The sequence below is a fragment of the Ursus americanus genome, chromosome 3, assembly GCF_024610735.1.
Source record: "Ursus americanus isolate L20-20 chromosome 3, mUrsAme1.1.p, whole genome shotgun sequence".
Taxonomy (NCBI): Eukaryota; Metazoa; Chordata; class Mammalia; order Carnivora; family Ursidae; genus Ursus; species Ursus americanus.
In genome coordinates this window covers 6,494,362-6,517,092 of record NC_142129.1, presented here as the reverse complement: position 1 = coordinate 6,517,092, position 22,731 = coordinate 6,494,362, and the positions used below count along the sequence as shown (strand labels likewise).

At 44.8% G+C, this 22,731-nt stretch overlaps 2 protein-coding genes across 6 annotated transcripts; both read right to left on the bottom strand.

Moving 5' to 3' along the window:
- Positions 1 to 297: 297 nt before the first annotated feature.
- LOC123788792 (GTPase IMAP family member 5-like) lies at positions 298 to 7,578 on the bottom strand. 3 transcript variants are annotated; one of them, XM_045792351.2, is made up of 3 exons: positions 7,441 to 7,578; positions 2,572 to 2,620; positions 298 to 1,358 (listed from the first exon to the last, which is right to left on the bottom strand). In XM_045792351.2, the coding sequence occupies exons 2-3, from the start codon at positions 2,612 to 2,614 to the stop codon at positions 472 to 474; spliced, it is 930 nt and encodes a 309-aa protein (XP_045648307.1). In that variant the 5' UTR covers positions 2,615 to 2,620; positions 7,441 to 7,578; the 3' UTR covers positions 298 to 471. The 3 variants fall into 3 exon arrangements, with proteins under 3 accessions (XP_045648307.1, XP_087716829.1, XP_045648306.1); XM_087860703.1 differs by lacking the exon at positions 7,441 to 7,578 and adding an exon at positions 2,861 to 6,954; XM_045792350.2 differs by lacking the exon at positions 7,441 to 7,578 and having other exon boundaries at positions 2,572 to 2,847.
- Positions 7,579 to 14,775: 7,197 nt separating this feature from the next.
- LOC123788790 (GTPase IMAP family member 2-like) lies at positions 14,776 to 21,703 on the bottom strand. 3 transcript variants are annotated; one of them, XM_045792347.2, is made up of 3 exons: positions 21,349 to 21,703; positions 20,075 to 20,110; positions 14,776 to 19,234 (listed from the first exon to the last, which is right to left on the bottom strand). In XM_045792347.2, the coding sequence occupies exons 2-3, from the start codon at positions 20,100 to 20,102 to the stop codon at positions 18,249 to 18,251; spliced, it is 1,014 nt and encodes a 337-aa protein (XP_045648303.2). In that variant the 5' UTR covers positions 20,103 to 20,110; positions 21,349 to 21,703; the 3' UTR covers positions 14,776 to 18,248. The 3 variants fall into 3 exon arrangements, with proteins under 3 accessions (XP_045648303.2, XP_045648304.2, XP_045648305.2); XM_045792348.2 differs by having other exon boundaries at positions 21,448 to 21,703; XM_045792349.2 differs by lacking the exon at positions 20,075 to 20,110.
- Positions 21,704 to 22,731: the final 1,028 nt, after the last annotated feature.

The following is a 22,731-nucleotide window of genomic DNA, read 5'->3' as shown; positions in this document are numbered from 1 at the left end:
CCCTCCCAACACCATCCTCATCATTCTGTCTCGCAGGGGTGGAGGTGGGGGTGGGCATCACCTTTCATGACTAACGCTGATGGAATCAGGTATGTTTCTGAAAAAAATAAGGAATTCTGTCACCGGCTTCTCAAAGAACACCTGTCTCCCCTCAGCAGACTGACGGGACAAAGTAGGGCCCAGAGGTGGGACATCCCCACGGCTTCACCACCCAACACCTGCTTCCCTTCATGTCCCAAACATTTCTGGACAGTTTCTCATGTACCATCACAATTTTTAACAAAACAAAACAAGAAAAACAATTTTTCCTTTGATTTTATTGACCTAAAAGCACTTGAAGAAAATGGACAGCATGTCTGATGTGACCAAAAAACAGCAGAACGTGAAATTATGGAAAAAGCAAAGAATCTGACACAAAGATGGCGACTGTGAACACATGAACCCGCTGATGGCAGTAATCACTGAAAATGCTCAGTGTCCATGAGTAATACACAAGTAAATTAAAGTGGCAAGAAAAATCAAAATGCATATAATGAGGACAGCAGTTATCCCAATGTTAGAAAGCATCCACCTTCTGACTTTGAGGAGCGCCCCGCACGCCCAGTTACTCGTGCTGTCTCTCAGGTCCCGCCTTTGCTCTTCCAGCTGCGCCCGCACCTTGGCCAGGTAGCGCCTGCGCTCTTCCCCGTGGGCGCCTCCCCCCTCTCGCTGCAGCCTCTGGGCTTCAAAGAAGAGGTCATTGCTGTGGAAGGCGCCCTCGTTCTCCCTGTCCAGCCTCCCCACCACAGCCATCAGCTCGGCCAGCTGCTCCCTCTGCTCCTCCCCGGTGGCCCTGTTGTTGAAGCCACAGTAACGCCTCCCGCACTCCTGCACCAGGCTCTTCAGGCTCTGGTTGTCCGTGTGTGTGATGTAATCGTCCAAGGACTCGCCGTTCAAGTCCTCCTTGTGGGTGAAGAGGACCACCACGTGCTTCATGGCTCCCGCCCCAAAGACCTCCTTCACCCTCCTCACGGCCACCGTGTCCTGGGCAGTGAAGCGCCCCAGTTGGGTCACCAGCAGCAGCACATGGGGCCCCGGGGCGGAGAGCAGGTAGCAGTCCGCGATGTCCGTGCACATCCCTTGGGTCTGAGCCTCCGCCTCGAAGATGGAGGGCGTGTCGACCACCAGGAGGTTCCTTCCATTCCAGGTCCCTGTCTCCGCCTGGCACGTCTTGGTCACGGGCTGGCTCCCCAGTCTGGACTCAAACACTGGCTGGCAGAGGATGCTGTTCCCTGTGGCACTCTTCCCAGTGCCCGTCTTGCCCACCAGGATGATCCTCAGTGAGGACGATGTTGCAAACCACTTATCTTCCTCTCTGCCTATAAAAAAACCCAGTTCTTTGTTTCTTGCTGAGCTAGTGATTCTTAGGATTCTCAGGTCATGGACCTTCATGGTATCTCATGAAAGCTCGTGGACCTCCCTCCCCAAAACCAATGCTATCGAGATACATACAAAAGTTTGTACACAACTTTAGGATGCTTGTGGATCATAGAAACCCTGCATTAGAAGCTCATGCTCTGACCCACAGCCAAGGGAGGACGTGCCCAAGGATCCCTAACAATTCCTCTAGAGCAGGGAAAACATGGCTTTTTATGGGAAAAGGACTGTGGTCCCCGTTCTTTTCCACAGATGGTGCTTTGGCCAATTTCATGCTAAATAAATATAAGATTAGAAGGAGATAGAGGACGAGAAGCCACAAGTGAGAAACTATTACCACGTCTTGCCACCCCCACATCCCCATCATCCTCGCACAGCAGCGCTTCATACGTCGGAACCTCAGGGGTATAGGACGTCTCAGAGGTCAGAGCTACAGTGACCTCCCGCCAAGGGCAGCTCAACATACTGGGTCTCTGCTCTCAGGGTGGATAGTTGGATCTTTGACACTGACATGACAGAAGGTCATGAATGTCAAGGACAAAGCCTGGGAGATGCCCCTGGATGTGAGGCTGATGAAGAGAGAAGAGCATTAGAAGCACGGGGGTTGGAGAGCTCTGGCCAACGGACTACAGGAGATGACTACAGAACGGAGTTGGGGAGGGCGACACGGAGCCAAGAGTAAAATCTTCAAGGGGCAAAGAAGGGTGAGAACCCCAGGACTTTAGAGTTCTTATGAGTTCAAATGAATTAAGTTCATTTCAGCCTCCTAAAATCTCTTACTTTATTCCTTCTACTCCGTGTTGGTTCCTCCTTTCCCTGAGTATTTGTAGCAAGCATGATTCCTAAATCTCTATGGGAACTTTCCTCTTTCTAGTTGGGAGCAGACCGGCAAAGAGAAATCATTTTCACAGTCTGGTTCCAAATCCTTCAAACCCTGACTTGGGAGTTTCGCTTCCACATTTCCCACAGATCATGTGCGGGTGACAGTGGGTGGGGGTGAACACAGGGAAGGTAAAGCACAAGTGATAGTTGTCTTTTTCTTCTTCACTTCCGAATTACAGGGTTTCTGTCCCTGTGTTCGAGGTGGGGGTCGGTGGAGAGAACAGCACCTCTCCCAGGTGCCTGGAGCTCCTGAGAACATCCGGGCTTCCCTACCTTCAGCCATTGTTCCGTATCTGCCCCTCTGAAGCCCTTCCATCCTCTCCTGGAATAGAAAACAGGAAAGGAGTAAAAGCAAGTGTCCATAAGGAGTTGCTAGGCCTGAGAACACTTTCAAATCAGACATTTAGGAATAATTATCCTGGGATGAGCCATTTCCATTGCTAATTTTCTCACTCCTATTATACTTCCAAGCATCTATGACTAACTTTAGGCAAACCCCAGGCAAAGCTAGGTTATGTTAACACAATGCACTGTTGCTCTTTTTTTTTTTTTTCCGACTTACAGGAATTAGGAAATATTTTTTTAAAATATCAGTTGAGGGGCTCCTGGGTGGCACAGCGGTTAAGCGTCTGCCTTCGGCTCAGGGTGTGATCCAGGCGATCTGGGATCGAGCCCCACATCAGGCTCCTCCGCTATGAGCCTGCTTCTTCCTCTCCCACTCCCCCTGCTTGTGTTCCCTCTCTCGCTGGCTGTCTCTATCTCTGTCAAATAAATAAATAAAATCTTTAAAAATAAAATAAAATAAAATAAAATATCAGTTGATTATCTCTCTCCAACTTGAAAAGGCATGAAATGAAGAAAGCATTCTTCTGTGGAACCAGGAGTGGGACATTATTATTATTGTTTGCAATCAAAGTAGGAGACCTTGCTAGAATACGGAAAAAAACTGCCTTGCTAGAGATGACATCGGTGTGTCTGAAGTAGAGAATTTCCAGTACTAGACGCGGGGTCCCACGGATATTCCAGAGGCAAAGAGGAAAGTATAAGATTCCTTTCGGTGGGAGGGCAGAGCAGGGACAAGGACTCCTTCAGGGACTGACAGTAGAGGAAAGAGTGGTAGAGAGCCGAGCACTGATACCTTCCTTACCCCTCCACTCACCCCTGCCTGCCCCGTGCCGGGGAGCTGGGGGAGAGAAGGTAGTGCTATAACCGAAGGGAAAGAATCAACATGGCAGACAAATTCAAGATAACCTCATCTCCTGCTCAGATTTTAATCCAGCTTCTTTCCTGGAAGGCTCTGGGAGCCTGGTCTCGAAATATCACCGTTTTTGTCTGCCAGCAGATTTAAGCAGAAATCGACACAACCCTTGGCATAAAAGTTGCACTGGAACGAGGCAGAATATTGGGTCCTTCTTCCTGGTGTTAGAAAAGGCAAGTGTGCCCAAGACACCCAACCGGAATTACGATGAACTCTGAGGCTGTGTTGAATTTAGTCAGTTTTAAAGATGATGCGGTTATGAAACCAACTTTTGAAGTGGAGAAGTATCCAAGAAATGGGGACCACGTGCCACGAACGACTGTAACTATTTCAGCCTCTCTGCTGCAGCTGTTCTGTTTGATCGAGAAATGGAAACATTACACATATGGCTCCATTCACAGTTTTCGGCTACCCAGTCTCAGTCCCCCTTGCTCTGTTGTTCAGAGGGAGCCAGTATCCTGAGGACTTTAGGGATCATTCTCGTTTGTCTCTTTATACTTCTACATACGCGTGTCTCTAGAGATAATGTATAGTGCTGCTTTTCCTTTTGCAGCTTTTTACATAAATGATGCCATGTATGTAACATTTTACCGATTATTTTTTCAAAGATTTTATTTATTTAGAGAGAGCAGGAGTGGGGGTATGGGCAGAGGTCAAGAATCTCAAGCTGACTCCACAGGGAGCCTGGAGCCCAACCTGGGACTTGATCCTACGACCCTGAGATTATAGCCTGAGCTGTAATTAAGACCTGGACGTTCAATGGACCGAGTCCCCCAATGTGCCCATCAATTATTTACTAGCAAATATTTAAGCTGTTTCAAACAACATGCTTGCTTCTACAAACAATGTTGCAAAATCATTCCATCTCTGTGGGGCACACGTGCAACAAGTTACCTGGGACAGACAGCTGCCAGCTGACTCGGTATTGCCATGTCCAAGCCCAGGACGGTTCAGCAAACTCCCACTGGCACCGCCACATAGGAGAATTCCCAAATCCGCACGAGTGCTTGGTGACCTTAGACTTAATTTTTTGTCACTCTTACAGGTGTAAGTGAGGACATCTTAATCAGCTTAAACTTGCGTTTTATCATTCCCATTGAATCAAAAGTGTTTTTCATAGTTTATTTGTTACTCAGGTTGCTTCTGTTCTAAAGAAATAACTTTGGGGGCGCCTGGGTGGCACAGCGGTTAAGCGTCTGCCTTTGGCTCAGGGCGTGATCCCGGCGTTATGGGATCGAGCCCCACATCAGGCTCCTCCGCTATGAGCCTGCTTCTTCCTCTCCCACTCCCCCTGCTTGTGTTCCCTCTCTCGCTGGCTGTCTCTATCTCTGTCGAATAAATAAATAAAATCTTTAAAAAAAATGAAAGAAAGAAAGAAAGAAAGAAAGAAAGAAAGAAAGAAAGAAAGAACGAACTTTGGCACCTTCTTCCCTTCATGCAGTGGAGTTTTTTGGCCCTCCTTGGGGGATACCATCTACTTCCAGGTTAGCAAATATATTGAGACCACTTCCTTCCTTTGCTTCCTTTCTCGCTTTCCTTCTCCCTCCTTTCCCCGTTCCTCTTTTTCTTAAGCCCTGAGAAGAGCATTTTCCTCACCATTTGCCACGGGCTGTCCTAGCCTCTGGTCAATTACACTCGGGCTTTTGCTACAACTGCTCATGTTCTCTGACATCCTCTCCTTGAGATGACATTCAGAAAACACGCTGGAATCAATCCAGTCGTGTGGTAAGGACGATGCGAGAGGGGAGGGTGTTGACGATGGGCTTTGTCATTGGAAGCATTCTCTGTGCGGCCATCTGCAACCTTCAAACTTCGTTCCTGCCCATGATTCTAATTGTCCCACTCAATCCCCTGTGATGGGATCAAGATAGGTGTTGAAATGTCTATTTCCATATTGGGAAACTGAGCATCACATGTCCTGCCCAAGGTCACGAGATGGCCACAGAGCTAAGATTAAAAAAGAGGGGGGTCTCCTAGGTCTGCATATCCTCCTTGATTCCACAGGATGTAAAAGAGATCATTCCAAGAAATTCAAGAGCCTCTTGGAACCCCACATACAACGTTAGCACCCCAGTCTGCCTTCAATGAACATAGAGGATTGCATTGCAAAAACTTGTGTGCATGTTTTTTTTTTTAAAAGATTTTTCAAAGATAAAATTGCAGCAGGAAGGAGTGGCTCTGTATTTAGATTTAAAACAATCTGGTGTTTTGACTTGGTTAAGTGAGACCCAAATGGAGCAATGCGGCTGACACAGAAAGCCAGGGAACCTCAGGTTTCATTAGCTGAGATGCAGCCCAGGTGGTTCTCCTGAGCCCTCTTCTGAGCCGTCCGATGAGGGGCAGACATCCGTCCCCGAGAGGGACAGATTTTTAGGCAGATGTTAATAGATAAGAAAGTGTCCAGAGGCACTGGGTGGCTCAACTGGTTAAGTGTCTGACTCTTGAATTTGGCTCAGAGCATGATCTCGGTGCAATGAGATTAAGCCCCTCGCCTGGCTCCCTGCTCAGTGCGGTATCTGCTGGAGATTGTCTCCCTCTGCCCCTTCCCCTCCTGGGCCTGGCGCATGCCCTCTCTCTAAAATAAAATAAATAAATAAAATACTTTTAAAAAAGTGTCCAGAGGCGAGTCAGAAAGGATATTGACAGAAAGGCTAAAATGAGTTCCAGACAAAATATTAACAGGATGGAATAATCGTCAGAAAAGACGGAGGCACCTGCACTGAAGAAAGGTGGCACGTGTCAATGTCAGAGCAGGCAGAAGTGAGAGAACAGGGAATGGAGGCAGATGTCTTCCCCCAAAGGAAAATTCTATCTCATCTCCAAAACGCGACCAGGTATCAGGAGAGAGCGGCAGGCAGCGAGCAAGCAGAGATTATGGCAGCATCAGACAGGGACGGTGGGAGGATCTAGCTTAGGTAGGAGTTTAAGGCAAAGAAACATACTGTACATTCTGATTTTAAAATTATGTGAGCCTGATTTTATCATGATGATGCTTTATTTTATCAAATCATGAGAAAGCACGCTCTCTAATGCTGTTCCAGAAAGATAAAAATATTTTTTGTCTGCCTTATTCATAAGTATCTCCTTCACTCATCTGCCCAGTCCCTATACTTCCTGGTATGAGAGTCACTTGTTGGGCACGTCAGTCACTGTGATGTTGTGCTGTGTCTCTCACTAAAGGGTTAGGCTTGTTCCCATATGCTCTGAGCATAGCCAGTTTGCCGTACAATAGAGACCCACATCACGTCATAGGAAACAGGGCGGGGGGGGGGGGGATTGGGAGAGAATGGAATGGCTTCCAGATCAAAGTCATGAGACAATGTCCCCTGAGGGGTCTCCTCTGAAACTCCTGCCTCAAGGGCGGTGGGAAAATAATGATCCCATATTTGCCCTTTGGAACGCTGAGAATCCATTCTGCTCTCCCAGACCTTTCTGGGCCTTGGCACAAGTCAGGGCTCTGGGGAGGTGGGGAGGGATATGAGAAGGCAGGAAAGGGAAATGGTCAAGTGTGTCCCCAACCAGCTAGGGCACCTGGGGAGTTTCGGTTTTCTCATCTGTCAAATGGGAGGACAATGTCAGTCCAGCTTTCTGAAACCCTGAAAGGCTCAGGAGGATCAAAGAGGCTAAGAAGGAGGCAACCGGACAGAGAAGACAAGAACCATGAAATCCCTGGGTTGTGAGCGCAGGGAGAGAAGTTCCCAGCCTGTTTCCAGGCCACCCGGAGTCCACCGTGCACGAAACTCGGACCATCACCTTCCCGGTCCACTGAGGGTCGAACCCACAAGGGCGGTAGCCTGAGATCACACCAGAGTCACCAGCTGGGAACCAGACCCCGGGCCCTCGGACCCCCAAAGACCCTGGGACTGGGACCGGGTTCCCCTTACCAGGCGCTGCACTGAGGACTCCGTGCTGGAGGGCGGCTCTCCAGTCTGCTCTCAGGGCTCAGGTAGCTCTCCGGGGTGGGGAGTGGGGGGGCTATCTGGCCATAGGTAGCTCTGGGGGGCGGGCCCTTGGCTCTCTGGAGGCGGGAGGTTCTCCTGGCTGCTCTCTGGGCAGCGAGGACAGAGCAGGAAGCAGATGGGGGTGCAGCTGGGGAGGAGCCTCCAGTGAGGCCCTAGGTTCCAGGGCGGGGCCTCGGCGCCAGAAGGCAAAGGGGCTTAGGGAGCGCCCCCCCCCCTCCCCCGCTGCGTGTGGACCTGGGCAGACCCTCGCCTTCCACGGAGAAACTGCTGCCCAAAGCACCCTGAGAGCAGAGAGCGGGGGACATGTGGCTCCCTTAGGGGGACAATTGCTGCCTGAGCCTGCCGGGGTCGCCATGCGCCCGCCCATTTCCTTTTTAGGACTCCTTAAAATAAGCAGAACCTGGAGGTAGAGTCTCTGAGGGCAGTGTAGGGACCCCCAGGTTAAGAAAGGGCCCCAGTGACCCAGGAAAACCCTATGATGCGCCAGCCACTTCCCACAGCCCCTATGGCAGGAGGACCTGCTCCGAGGGACTCCCCAGACCCTGGTCAAGTCTCCCCTTCTAGAATGCTCTTGCTTACCAGGGACAGAAAGGCTGTGGTAGTCCACAGAGGGGCTGAAAGAGCAGCTCTAAGGACGGGATTTGAAGGACTTTGCAGACCCCTTGTGCTGGCTGTCCCTCCTCTGTCCTCTGACAAACAGCGCTAAGGGGCTTTAGGGGCCTGGAGCTTCTGTGTCCATTTATTGGGGGTGGGTGGTGGGGGTGAGGGTTGGGAGGCTGTGCCTCTTCTCTTTGTCAACTGATTGCACAGTTCAGGCTAGAGTTCGGAATGTAAAACAAGTACTTTGCATTTGTTTCTCTTGCCTCAGGAAGCTGCTGGGGCCACATCAAAATACAAAGATTCTGCAGAGCAAAGGAAAGGCTCAACAGAGCTGAAAGGCAACCTCCTGTATTTGCAGCCTCATTTACAAGAGCCAAACCCTGCAAACAATAGATGAGTGGATAAGGAAGATCCGGTTTATATGCAATGGAATATTATTTAGCCCTAAGAAGAAATCTTGCCACTTGCAACATGGATGGATGTAAAGGGTGCAACACAAAGATAAGTCAGAGAGAGACAAGCGCCCCATGATTTCACTCATATGTGGAATTTAAGAAAGAAAACAAATGAACAAAGAAAACAAGAGATAAGCCAAGAAACAGACTCTTAACCCTGGAGAACAAACTGATGGTTACCAGAGGGGAGGTGGGTGGAGAGTGGGTGACACAGGTCATGGGGATTCAGAGTGCATTTACCATGACGAGCAGTGAGTAACGTCTAGAATTGTTGAAGCACTGTATTGAACACCTGAAACTCACATAGCTCCGTATGTTAATTGGAAGTGGAATTAAATCAGCAAAACCCAATCACGGTGCAAAGCAAGATCAGAACACACTATGTGCTTAGGCAGGGCCCGGTCTTGTCCTAGAGAATCTCCAGGTTCCTTTCTGTTGATATTGGAAGGTAGGCTTAGAGTCACCTGATCATCATTGTGTGAGATTTTGGGGGGAATATAATTTAAAACAATCTCTTGCCAACTTGGAAAACCTCTCCACTACAATGGAAGAGAAAGAAAACAGTTTTCTCTTGGAACGGGCATTAAACCAGAATGCGACGTGTATCACAGGCGGTCCTCAGAGAGATTGCAAACACAAGGAGATCGTAGCCTGCTGTGTGGCCAGGCAGGTGCACACACTCCGTCCCTGCTCTCAAGTGAACTGTGACTACTTCTCAAGTAAGAGGACTTGACAATACCATTTGTCACACACAGTTATGATGAATGTAGATTTAAAGTAAACCTTGCAATCAGGGAGGGTGAATCCTCCACCTTTTCTTAATCAAAATAGTTTTAGTTCTTTGTTTTTTTTCATATGAACTTTAGAAGAAGCTTGTGAATATCTACCAAAAAATCCCACTTGGATTTTGACTGAGGTTGCGTTGCTCTATTAATGAAATTGGGGGAGAATTGACATCTTAACAATATTGAATCTTCTTATCCACAAACATAGGTGCTCTCTCTATTGATTTAGGTCTTCTTTGATTTTTCCCATCAACATTTGTAGTTTTGGGCACTAAAATCTTAGATTTATCCCAAAGACGTTCATGGCTTTTAATGCTATTATAAGAGTACTGATGATGTAATTCCAATTTCCAGTGGTTCGTTGCTAATACACAGATTATGATCGATCCTTGCATGTTGACCTTGCATTCTCCTACCTTGCCGAGCTAATTTATTAGTTCTGGAATATTTTTTGCCTTTTGGGATTTTCTACATGAATAATCATGTCACTTCTGTATAAAGAGAGCTTTATTATTTCCCTTCCACTTTTTATGACTTGTTTCTTTGTTTTCCTTGCCTCATTTCACTGGCTGGATGTCCAGTATGATGTTGAATTGGAGAGATAAGGATGGGCTTCCTGGCCTTCTGCTGACCTTCGGGGAAAGTCTCCAGCCTTATGTCTCCTGTATTCTTACTGATTTTCTGTCTATGTGTCTTACTGAATAGTGAGAAAGGAGGTTAAAATCTCCGAGTATACTTTTGGATTTATCTATCCTTTTGATTTGTTTAGCTCTTGCTTCATGTATTTTGAAGAAGTTTTAGGTGTACACATTTTAAGATTGTTATGTCTTCCTGGTAAATTGACATATTTATCCTTCTGTAATGTCTGTCTTTATCTTTTTATTTTAACATCTATTTATTTGTTCGAGAGAGAGAGACAGAGCATGAGCAAGAGGGGCAGAGGGAGAGAGACCCTCAAGCAGATGTCGTGCTGAGCGCAGAGCCCGATGGGGGCTCCATCTCAAGACCCTCAGATCACGACTTGAACCAAAACCAAGAGTCGGTTGCTTAACCGACTGAGCCACCCAGGCGCCCCTTTCTTTGATAATATTCCTTGTTTGTAACCTGTTTTCTACTATATAGTGATTCAGCTTTCCTTTTATTAGTGTTTTCATGGAATTACTTTACACATCCTTTTACTTCTAACCCATCTATGTTGTGGTGGCAGACAGAATTCTTAGATGGGCCCCAAGCTTCCCTGGTCCTGGTGTACGTGCCCTGGGCTATCCCCTCCCCGTGAGCACGGGCAGACCTGTGAGTAGGATGGAAGCCACTTCCCATGGCAAATGTGAAGGGACTCTGCCATGGAATTAAGGTCCCTGATCTGCTGGTTTTAGGTTAGTCAAAGGGGGATTATACCAGGTGGGCCTGACCTAATCAAGAAAGTTTGAAAAGCAAGAGATTCTCCTGCTGGCGTTGAAGAAAGCAAATATTCCTTATTGTGAATCTCCTGTCAAGAAGGGCAGCCTCTGGACCTTCCAGGAGGACCTCAGTCCTACAACCACAAGCAGCTCAATTCTGCCCACAACTTGAATGGATTTGGGAAAGAATCCTGAACTCCAGATGAGAACCGCCGCATGGCTGACACCTTGACTGAAGCTTTGTGGACACTGAGCAGAGGACGCAGTTAGGCTGTGCCTGGACCCCTGACCCACAGGAACTGTGAGCTCATAAGCGTGTGCTGTTTTACGTTGCCACGTTGGGGGTAATTCATGAGGCACTAAGAGAAAACGAATACACTGGTTATATTTATAGTGAGTTTCTTTTAAATAACGTATAGTTGGTCTTGCATTTTAATCCAATCTGACAGTCCCTGCTTGTTCGGGGGTGTTCAGACCGTTTATCACAGTCTACGTGTCAGTAACATTAGGCCACGTCACATGTAGTTTAAGGAAGTTACACTAGTGTACGTATAATTTCTCCCTCCCGTGTCGTCATATCTTATATGTTTGACTTTTACATATGTCATAGGTTCCTCAAAACACTGTGACCGTTTTTGTTTTAGAGCATTATCTTTTAGAGCTATAAATATAAAAAAGTGGTCTTTCTATTTATCTTCTTGTTTGCCAGTTTTGGAGCTTTTTATTTCTTTTGGTAACTACAAATTTCTGTCTGGTATCACATTCAGTCCTTTGGCCTGGAGACCTTCTTCCAATATTTGTTGTCATGCAGGTGGGCTGACAGGTAATCGGCTCGGCTCCTGTGAGACAGCCTTTAGCTCACCTTCATATCTGAAGGCTAATTTTATTGCTTCTAGAAATCTGGGCTGACACTGTTGTTCTTTTGGTGATATACCGATATCACTCGTTGTCTTCTACCCTGCACACTCTGACAAGAAATCATCTGTAATCACAGTCTTTTTTCCTCTAATATAATCTGTCTCCCCCCCCCTTATTTATTTTTAAGTTTTTCTCTTTATCTTCGAGTTTTAACAGTTTGGTGTGAAGTACCTAGATTTTTATTTGTTTGTTTCTGTATTTATCCTGCCTGAGCCTCTCTGGGATTCTTGAATCTGTCTTCATATCTTTCATCATTTTAGAACAGTCTCAACCCTTATGTCCTTAAATATTTCATCTGTCCATTCTCTCTCTTTTTCTCCTGGTATTTTTGATACCTGTTACCTGTTTGAAATCTTCTCTGCTCTTAGACTCTATTCTGTTTTTCTTTTTCTCACTCATGTTTAACTTTTGTTTTTGTTTGGAGAATTTCTATTCTCTTATCTTCAAATTCACTGACTCCTTCATCAACTGTGTTGAAACAACTGTGTTGCTGTGCCTTCAAAGGACCACTTCATCTGTGATAGTCCTTTTTATTTCCACCACTTATATGCATTTTTTAAAGATTTTATTTATTTATTTGACAGAGAGAGAAAGACAGCCAGCAAGAGAGGGAACACAAGCAGGAGGAGTGGGAGAGGAAGAAGCTGGCTCCCAGCAGAGGAATCCAATGTGGGGCTCGATCTCAGGACCCTAGGATCACGCCCTGAGCTGAAGGCAGATGCTTAACAACTGAGCCACCCAGGTACCCCACTACCACTTATATTTGATTCTTATGGTTTTCCTTTGTTTGTTGAAATTTCCCCATCTTTTATTACATGTTGTCCAGTTTTTCTTCAATCTTCATTGTTATTGTAAAATCCCTGTCCAGGTTTGGGATTGTTTCTGCATTTGTTGTGTTGATTGTTTTTCATTATTTTTTCCTGCTTTATGAAAAAAAATTTCATAATTTTTTTACATCGTAGACATCATATGTAGAAGGAAAGTAGGAAAAGAAATAAATAATATTTATTCCTGGATACAGAACCCCTTCTCTTCTGTCAGGCTGTTAGTGTGAGGTTTGAGTCAGCCCAGAAGGAGTTGGACTAGGTTGGGGCTGTGGCTGTAATGACCGTGGGAGTAACTTGGGCCCTGTGTTTCTCCAGAGTTGCCTTGAGCTTAGGGTGGGCCCTCAAATGCCAGATGGTTTTATTCAGTGTTCTCGTCCTGTTCTGCTTCTAGTCATCTCTACACAACTCTGCCTTCCAGGGTCCCTCCAGGCCCGTCATGGAAGGCTAGTGCTTATTACTCAGTACTCGTGTGGCAGGTAGTGGCATGAGCATGGTGGGACAAGGCCATGTCATCTCTTGTTCCGGTCCAGCTTCCGTCTTAGGTGTGGCTTGTGCACCTGAGCTGGGGGATGTGGACTTTCCCAGTAGGTCTTCCTATATTTGGGTTCTCTAGAGAAACAGAACCGATAGGAAAGATATACATATGTATCTTTTCACATTTGCACCTTGTAACTCCCTAGCAACCTATCCTATCCTACTTTATATTACTGGTAGCTCCCAGCTCTATACACACATCACATGCAGTGTTTATTATCACGAATAAGAAATGTACCTATGAGTGTGAAATGGATTTGTTTTTGAAATTTATTTATTTGTAATATCTATCATTATGAAAAGATTCCTCTTTGAATTTTTGATTCTGTATCACAGTCTTATGGAATTTAACCTATGAAGTGCTCTCATCATATTATTTCATCATACATGAAAACTATAAAGATTAATATTAATATCAACATTTCAAGAAAAAAACTAAATGCCCTTGGGCCTCATGTCCTGGAGCAAGTACATAGGGGACAGCTCTGAAACACAAGTCCCCAGGCCATGTCCCACATCTTGCTCTCTCCACTACTCTTACCACGCCCTTGAGATGCCCCAAATGGCATTTTACCCATGATGTTGAAGCCTTCCTTGACTTCAAGCATACACTTGCATATGAGAATTTAAAAGTCACAATCCTTCTTTTTATTTTAAAATCACATTTCCATATGCAAACAAGACATAAACTGTAGGTAATGAATGACATGTGGACACATGTAGGTGAGAGAGTAGAAAAATGAAAGAGAAACAGGTTAAAATCAGCCACACTGGTAAGCAGCTTTGAAGTGAAGGCCAAGCTGGGGCCACGGGCCATCCCCTCAAGCCCGGCCCCTTCCCTGCTGTCCCTTGGGTTGCCGAGTTGCTCTCGTTCGACTTGTTAGATCTTATTCCACCCCTTAGCTCAGAGCCTCTGTGTGAACCTGGCAGGGCTGCTGAGGATGCTAAAGAGGGGAATCGATGATAGGCTTTTGCCCAGCCATGCGTCATAAAGCCCAGCTCACTGTCACCAGGGCCCTCAGGCCACATGACCGCAGCTCACCCTAACCCCGAAGTCCATCCTGCCACCCCATTAAGAGATGGCATCTATGTGCAGGTGTGTAGGCCCCTCCTTTTCCAGGTGGAGCTGGGATGGCTCTAGGGCCCCTTTCACAAACACCTTCTTTCTCCACACCTGGAACCCGGGCCAGGTGAATAGGTGCCTCCTCTGGCATCCACTCCTTTTGACTAGAGCCAAGATTTAAAGAGAAGGACAGACTTCCTTTAAAGTGTTTTGTCACATTCTGATATAGAAATAAGGAAATCCTATCAGTTGGTGACACAACCCAAGGATGGCATCTGACTTTCTAACCATGTGGTGTTCAGGCACTTCTGTGGGCTGGTCCACCCCCATGAAACTCCACAGGACCCACATACCCTCCTCATTTCAGGTGCTCTGAGGAGTTCTGCTGGTGCACCTGTGGCTCCCTCTCTTCTCCATTGTCTGGGAAGAGCTCAATTTTTTCTTTCTTTCTTTCTTTCTTTCTTTCTTTCTTTCTTTCTTTCTTTCTTTCTTTCTTTCTTTCTTTCTTTCGCATAAAAATCCAGATCGATAACCACAGTGAAGACATAACCTAAATTTCTACTTCACTTTGTAATACATGAACCATAATCAGTGCTAGAAAATTAGGAAAATATAATTTTCACTTTATTTTTTAAACTTTTTAAAATTTAAATTTAGTTTTAAATTCCACTATAGTTAGCATACAGTGTATATTTTCAGTTTAGTTACATTTGTCTTTTTGGCAGTAAATTCTTGTAAAGAAAATAGACTGATATATCATAGGTCAACCTTAACATGCTTGACCCTGACATCTCTTTCACAGGGAATAATAAAACCTAGAAGGATCCCAAAGGTCGATATGCAGCTGTATATAAGAACTAGACAGGTATTAGGGAGAGTTGTGTCTGCTTTAATCTGTTTGTGTCCCCCCAACACGTTTCATATATTGAAAACTCAGTGCCCAAGGAGAGGGTTCTAGGAGGGGACGGTTTTAGGAGGTGGGGACTTTAGGAGGTGAGTAGGTCAAGAGAATGACTGAGAATTTTGCCCTTATCAAAGAGGCCTCAGGAAGCTAGCTCATCCTTTCCACCATGTGTGAGGAGACAGACAGAGTCAGTAGTCTACAACCCAAAGGGACATCTCACCAGAACCTAACCTTGGTGGCAACTCCATCCTGACTTCCAACCTCCAAAACTATGGGGGAAATTCTTCTGTGTTTTATATGCCACCCATTCAGTGGTATTTCTTTTTAAGATTTTATTTATTTATTTGAGAGAGAGTGAGATACCTCCAGCGGGAAGCCCTCCAGGAGACTAGATCCTAGGTCCCAGAGATCATGACCTGAGCTGAAGGCAGATGCTTAACCAACTGAGCCACCCAGGCATCCCAAACTCACTCAATTTAAAGTGGAAGCTCATTCTCATTTCAACTCAAATTTAGGAACAAATGATGTGATCACTCTAACCAGCAGACAGATCAATTAACTTCTACTCTTCAGGAAATAAACAAAATCAGGGTAAACAAACTTATCTGGAATATAATACAAATTGACATGAAACATGAAGCATCAAGAATTTAGGACTCATAATCAGAAGATTAAACAGTTGGTAGAAACAGAACCACAGATGACTCATTCATTGGAATTATGGTATGGATTTTTTTCTAAAGAAGATTTTATTTATTTATTTGAGAGAGGGAGAGAGCAGGAGTGGGGGGGAAGGGGCAGAGGGAGAAGGAAAAGCGGCTCCCTGCTGAGCGAGGAGCCAAAAGGGGCTCAAGACCAGGACCCCGGGATCGTGACCTGATTCGAAGGCAGACACTTAACAACCTGAACCACCCAAGGCCCCTCGGTTAAGGACTTTAAAATAACAATGATAAATGTGCTAAAGATTTATAGAAAAGAAATATAATGGATTAAGAATTTCAGAAGAGAAACATAAAATGTAAAAAGAACTAGAAAATAAAATATCAGATTTTTTAAAAAAGAACAACTTAGGTGGATGGACCTACAAGCATATGGGACATTGAAGAAGGGATCTATAAACTTGAAGACAGGTTAAGAGACATTATTGAGACTGAAGCACAAAAAAGAAAAAAATATTGAAAAACAAATGAATATGGCACTAGCGAGCAGTGGAATAGTATCAAGCAGTCTAACACAATTAGAATCCAGGAAGGGGAAGATAAGACTGAACTAGGTAGAATGAAAACAAATTGAGAACGTAATGACCAAAATTTTAAAAATTTGATGAAAAACTTGAACGCTTAAATCCAAAAATCTTAATCAATGCTAAGTAGGAAATACAAAGAGAAACAAACCAGGCACTTCAGAGTCAAAATACCAAAAACCAAAGAAAGTGAAAACTTTTAAATCAGCCACAGGAGGGGAAAAGACCATATACATAGGGGACCAATATAAGAAAGACAGCTGCTTTCTTATCAGAAACAATGTAAGCCAGAAAACATTGGAATACGTTTAAAGTGCTGAAGAAAAAGGAAAGATCAGCCGAGAATTCATTATTCAGTAAAAGTATCCCTCAAGAATGAAGATTTAAAAAAAATACATTTGAAGACAGTGCAAACCAGAGAGAATTTGTCCCACTAGGGCTTGTATAATGGAAATGCAGAGCAATGTTAGATAGAAAAAAAAAACCACTTGGATGAGCAGGAAAGAACAAAGTTTTCCAGAAATGTAAAATACAAGAGAAATATGAAAATATATGTATTTTAAATATGAAATTTAAGTATTCAATTAAAAAATGAATTTGTAATAATAGCTCCCTGAGGGTTCACTGACATAATCCGGAAGCCTCACAATCATCTCTTCCACTTCACCGACAACCCAAGGCTGACTTTCTTGATCTCAGGATTGATAGTGGCATTTGTCTGTCGGTCAACCCTGCCTTCTATGTTTGCACCTTCCTGATGGCTCTCAACTCGTTTTATTTTTTTTTTTTTATTTTTTTTTTTTAAGATTATTTATTTATTTATTTATTTGACAGAGATAGAGACAGCCAGTGAGAGAGGGAACACAAGCAGGGGGAGTGGGAGAGGAAGAAGCAGGCTCATAGAGGAGGAGCCTGACGTGGGGCTCGAACCCGGAATGCCGGGATCACGCCCTGAGCCGAAGGCAGACGCTTTAACCGCTGTGCCACCCAGGCGCCCCTCTCAACTCGTTTTAGCCCCACATTCTTTTTATATGTATTGTTTGCTTCACCCTTGGAGTCTTCCTGATTTTCTAGTGAGCTCATCAATCACGAAGATTCTGTTTATCTTAATAAATTCCACATCTATCTGAATCGAACAAGACAATGCTGCACAATTCCCACCTTGCGTGAAGGGTGAGCCTCTGTGTGTGTTTTAATACTAAACAGGACTGGGGCCAGAGATAAAATCTGGCCAAGCCCGTTTCAATATTAAGCAAATCTGATGCACATGAAACAGACGACTGATGTGTGAGTGTGTCTGTGTGTGGTTGCTTCACATGGATTCATCCCATTCTAGAGTAAATGAACCATGCGTTCACTTACCAACTTCTGAAGATAAAACGACAGAACAGAATTAAAGGCATGGGCTCTCAGGAACTTCACGGCTTATTTATTATTGCTGTGTTAGTATACTGAGTAGAAATTTTATTGTTGTTTCTATTATATTCAGTAGAAATAGCAGTATCATAAAGAAGAAAAGGCGTTTCCAGGAACATAAAACTGGCTTTAGAGATTTGCAAATGAGAGGAATTTTATGTTTACAGCTTTCAAAAGGTTTTCGTGATATATTTCAAAACAGTCAGTAACTTTTAAAATAATATGGTTCAGGGGCTCCTGGGTGGCACAGTCGTTAAGGGTCTGCCTTTGGCTCGGGGCTTGATTCCCGGCGTTCTGGGATCCAGCCCCACATTAGGCTCCTTCGCTGGGAGCCTGCTTCTTCCTCTCCCACTCCCCTGCTTGTGTTCCCTCTCTTGCTGGCTGTCTCTCTCTGTCATATAAATAAATAAATAAAATCTTTAAAAAAAAATAAATAAAATAATATGGTTCTTTAAGAGAGTGATGTTAAGATTTAAACCCTTCACAGAATCACTAACATTTACTGGTGTCAGGCACTGCGTTTTCCAGGCGAGGCACTTGGATTCACCCAGTATCTGGCCGTGAATAAAAATCACTTACCTGTAACTATAATCTAAGAGTCTTGCCTTGCAGCCCAGTGATCTTTCTCAAAATTATCATCAGTATTTTAGCTATCATTAACAGTAAGCTACAGAACAAACAACATACACTAAAAAGAAAGCAGGAAAACGAGACGCACATTCTATACAATACACAAAATAATAGAATTAGCAATTTGACAAACAACTGAATAAAAAGTGAAATAAAGACTGGTGTTTTGATTAGGGCTTGTTTCAGGTAATTGGCTTTGGCCCTGGTGGAGTAACGTCTCTGATTTTCCATGTACTTCCTAAGAGCTCTTTTGAAATCCTTGAAACTTTCCTCTTCGCACACAGGTCCACACTCTGACGCTGTTACTAGGCTGTAGAGCCCATTGGTGTAGTGGTCACCACTTCTCTCCAACACCAGGTCTTCCATCAAGTCCATTAGCTCCTTCACTTGGCCATCCCGGTTGCTCCCTGTAGCACGGTTGTCAAAGGCACACACTCGCCTGCCGCATGCTGCCACCAGCTTGGATAGGGCTGTGTTATCTGTGTCCTGGATGTAACCCGTCAAGGATTCTCCCTCGAGGTCTTCCTTGTGGGTGAAGAGGACAATTGTGTGACTCATGGCACCTTCACCAAAGATCTCCTTCATCCTCTGCACAGCCTGCTCGTCCTGGGTGGTGAATCGGCCCAGCTGGGTCACCAGGAGCAGCACATGGGGTCCTGGGGCAGAGAGTAAGTAGCATCTCTGCACCTTTTTGCACAGGGAATCGGAATGGTCCTCCCCAGAAAACATATCCGGTGTGTCAATAATGACTATCTCTCTCTCTCCCCAGCTTCCCTGACTTTCACTGCAAGTCTTAGTAAAGGGCTGGGCAGTCAGCTGTGACCCAAATGCTTTCTTCCCAAGGATGCTGTTCCCGGTGGCACTTTTGCCGGTTCCTGTTTTGCCCACCAGAATGATTCTCAGCTCTGATCCTCTGGCGCGTTGGTTCTTCATATATGGTCCTGTAAGAGCAAGTTTCCTGTGTTATGACTATACTGCTTATACCAGTGGAATATTTTTAACAACAAGAGATATTCCCACATTATGAGCAAAGACAGTCTCCCAATATATTGGTTTTAAACTAGAAGCTAACTCCATTATTAATCAAATCAACAGTGATTTTTAAAACAACTCAATTTCTCACGGCGCCTGAGTGGCTCAGCTGTTTGAGAGGCCAGCTCTAGATTTTGGCTCATGTCATGATCTTGGGGTCCTGGAATGGAGCCCCGCATAGGGTTCTGTGCTCAGTGGGGAGTCTGCTCAAGGATTCTCTCTCTCCCTCTCCCTCTGCCCCTCAGCCTGCTCCCTTGCACGTGTGCTCTCTCTCTCTCCCTCTGAAATCAATAAATAAATTTTTTTTTAATCTTAGTTTCTCTTCAGCTACAGGATGCTGCCATATTGGGTCCTAGCAAACCATACTTGGGGGACGATATGGATTTAGAAACATATCTTCTCATGCAAGGCTTGCCTGAATCACCCAGTTCTGACTGTCTAAAAGACAAATTTTCTGAAGATCAGAGATGTGTAGCCACAACTGTGGGTTCCATCCCCAGTTGGATTAAGTAACTTGACTCTGTTCTAAGGCCAGAGATGGCTCCTCTGACCTTGCTGGGTTGGGGTGTGGTCTTGACCACCAGTGAAAAGGCTGGACTGGGGAAATACTGGAATAAGCAGAGCAAAATTCTTCTCTCTAATGAAGAAACATCTCATAGCTTATATTTTGCTTGGGGAGAGTAGCAGGATTTTTATATAAAATGGCACACAATATGGTTAAATAATCACACACACAAGAAGTCACTTACCAGACTGACTGCATTCGTGTTGGTCCATTGCTATTCCTGAGGCACAGAGAGACCAGAGACCAATTATATATATAATCTACATATTCCTGAGCCACATGGGACTTAACAGTTATTTCCCCATAAAGGATTTTGAAATAACTTATCATGGCTTCTGTGGCCCCCCTGCTTTTCTTTCCTATCAAGCTCCGTAATTTCAGAGTATATATATATATATATATATATATATATATATATATATATATATATATTTATATACACACACACACATATATATACATATATAATATTATATAACATACAATTGATATATATATATGTGTACATATATATACATACATATATAATGTAATGTTTTTAGTTCTGAATCATGCAATACCCTTGTATTCCTAGAACGCTGTCACACCCATGCCTTGTTTGTTTCCACTTAACTGATGGGGGAAAGAATTACTCTGTCTTACAGAGACATAGACATTTGCCCAGAGTCACCCAGTAAGTTAGTGAGTAGAGAAGATGTTCGTTTCATTTGTAAGCCCCACCTGCTCCTGGTCGCCATGTTCACCTCTTCTCTATCTCCTTATTCCCTCCTCCTGTAACCTCCCAGTCTCTCTCTTGCTCTCCTTGGCCTCACCAATTCCTTGTCTCCCCTTCCTTTCTGGGTCTGCCTTCCACAATCCAAGGTTCAGTCTTCTCTTGGCTTCTCCCCTCCTTTCCTCGCCTTGCTCCCTCCTCTCCTGCCCTCTCCCCTCTCTCCAAATCTCCCCCTTCATTTGGAATTCTTGTGAGAGACTCAGTGAATTAAGTACACTGTCCTTGAAGCCTGAACTACATTTCATTCAATCCATCAATTACTTGAATTTTCCTCATTCCTCAACAGCCAGCTTGAAGAAGCCCTGGGACCCATTCCCTTTTCCCTGTGCAGTGAGAAGCATCGGTTCGTTTTCATCAGATGATTTTTGTCTCTTGCTTCAGTCTGGCCGTGTACTCCAACGTGAAAAGGCACAGAAGACTCACGAGCACATGTGAATGCCCACATTCTGCCCAGTTAGCACCTTTATTGGCTTCGTGCTAAGAAGCTCTCTTTGCCAGTAACGTGATAACTGAACTATACAACGTTCACAGTCCTGTAAACGGGCTGTACTCCAGCCAGAGGCAGCCACTCTAAATCGTTCCCCTTAAAACAGGGAAAATTTGTTCTTAAAAAAATATCTGTTTTTCAAGCATAGCCTGGGAATTAGAAATCGACACTGTGGCACTTCTCATGAATGTGGGCTTACCTGATTTACTGTCCAAAGAAACCCAGATGACTCCCCGACCAAACCTGTGACTTGCCAGCTCAGCTCAAACAGAAAGAGAAAATAAAACAAAAGCCCAACCTGTGTTCTTCCTCTCCTTAATGTCTGCAGACCTTCCCTGCTGCAAAAGAGCCCCACCATGTGCCTGTGTTAAAATGGGAAAATTCAATCCGCAGTTACTTGCTATGGTGTGGAGCACGTTGTCTTGCCAGTAGTGGAAAAGCCGTGTTGGAAGGATTTCAGCTGGACAGGGAAGAAAGGCAGGCACGTGGGTTAGCTGGTAGATTTGATCTCTTCCTGCCCCGGGCCGTGTCCTCCGGGTCACAAGTTTGCCCAAATGCATAGCCAGCCCAGGAGTTAAGCCTCATTCTCAGGGGTGCAGTGACTGTTCTAAAGGCAAGTATCGTTGGGGGAGGACAAGAGCATGGGTCTGGGGGTTGGGGGACACCTCTAATGGGGTGCTGAGCAGAGGGAAAAGGACGTAGAAAGGGGAACCTGTGAGAAACCCATTTCTTGAGTCAGACTGGGAGTTAGCAGTCATTAACCCTGAAAGCATTTTGAAATAACTCCCTCATGGCTCGCATGGCCCCCCTGCCTTTCTTTCCCATCCAGCTCTGTCATTTCAGGGAACACGCCTCTGGAGACCAATGATCTAGTTGTGTCCCCAGTAATAATCGGGAGTGTCCACATTCCAGAAGAACAACCGAGAGAGTTCAAGTCAAAACCGTTCAAATGCTCTTTCTGCTTCTTTATATGACAGTCATCACAGCAGGGGGAGGGAGAATATGGAGTTTACATTGCCTTCATCCCAGATTCCTAGTGACCACATGTGGCTTTCCCTCCCAACGCACTGATGAAGAGTCATCCCCGGCTCTGCGCTCGGTCTTAGGGAGGCTGGGAAAGGCAGTGGAGCCATGCGACTTGGGTGAACATCACTACCCTGTTACAAACTATTATCAGTTTGTTTTGTGTTCTTCCAGCTCCTTCCCTGACAGTTCCTTAGGTATACTTAAAGAACAAGACAATATGGGCAACTCCTGCTTCATATCAGTAATCTCTTCCTAAAAATACACCATTCTGTGTCAAACCACTAACAGGGACTTATTTCCTATTGTTTTATAGGTAAAACAAACACAGTGCAACATACATCACCCAAAGCCCATTACTTTTCTAAATCATAGATAAAATTCAGGAAATCAGCTAGAGATAAAATTTTTTAAATAATAAAAACTTAAGACATTGCTTTTCTGAACCCAAAAAAGCACTTGGGTTTAACAAAAGACAGCTATTGGCTCATATAAGTATCCTGACAAGGAACACAATTTAAAAATGGGCAAAGGACACGAATAGATATTTTTTCCAAAG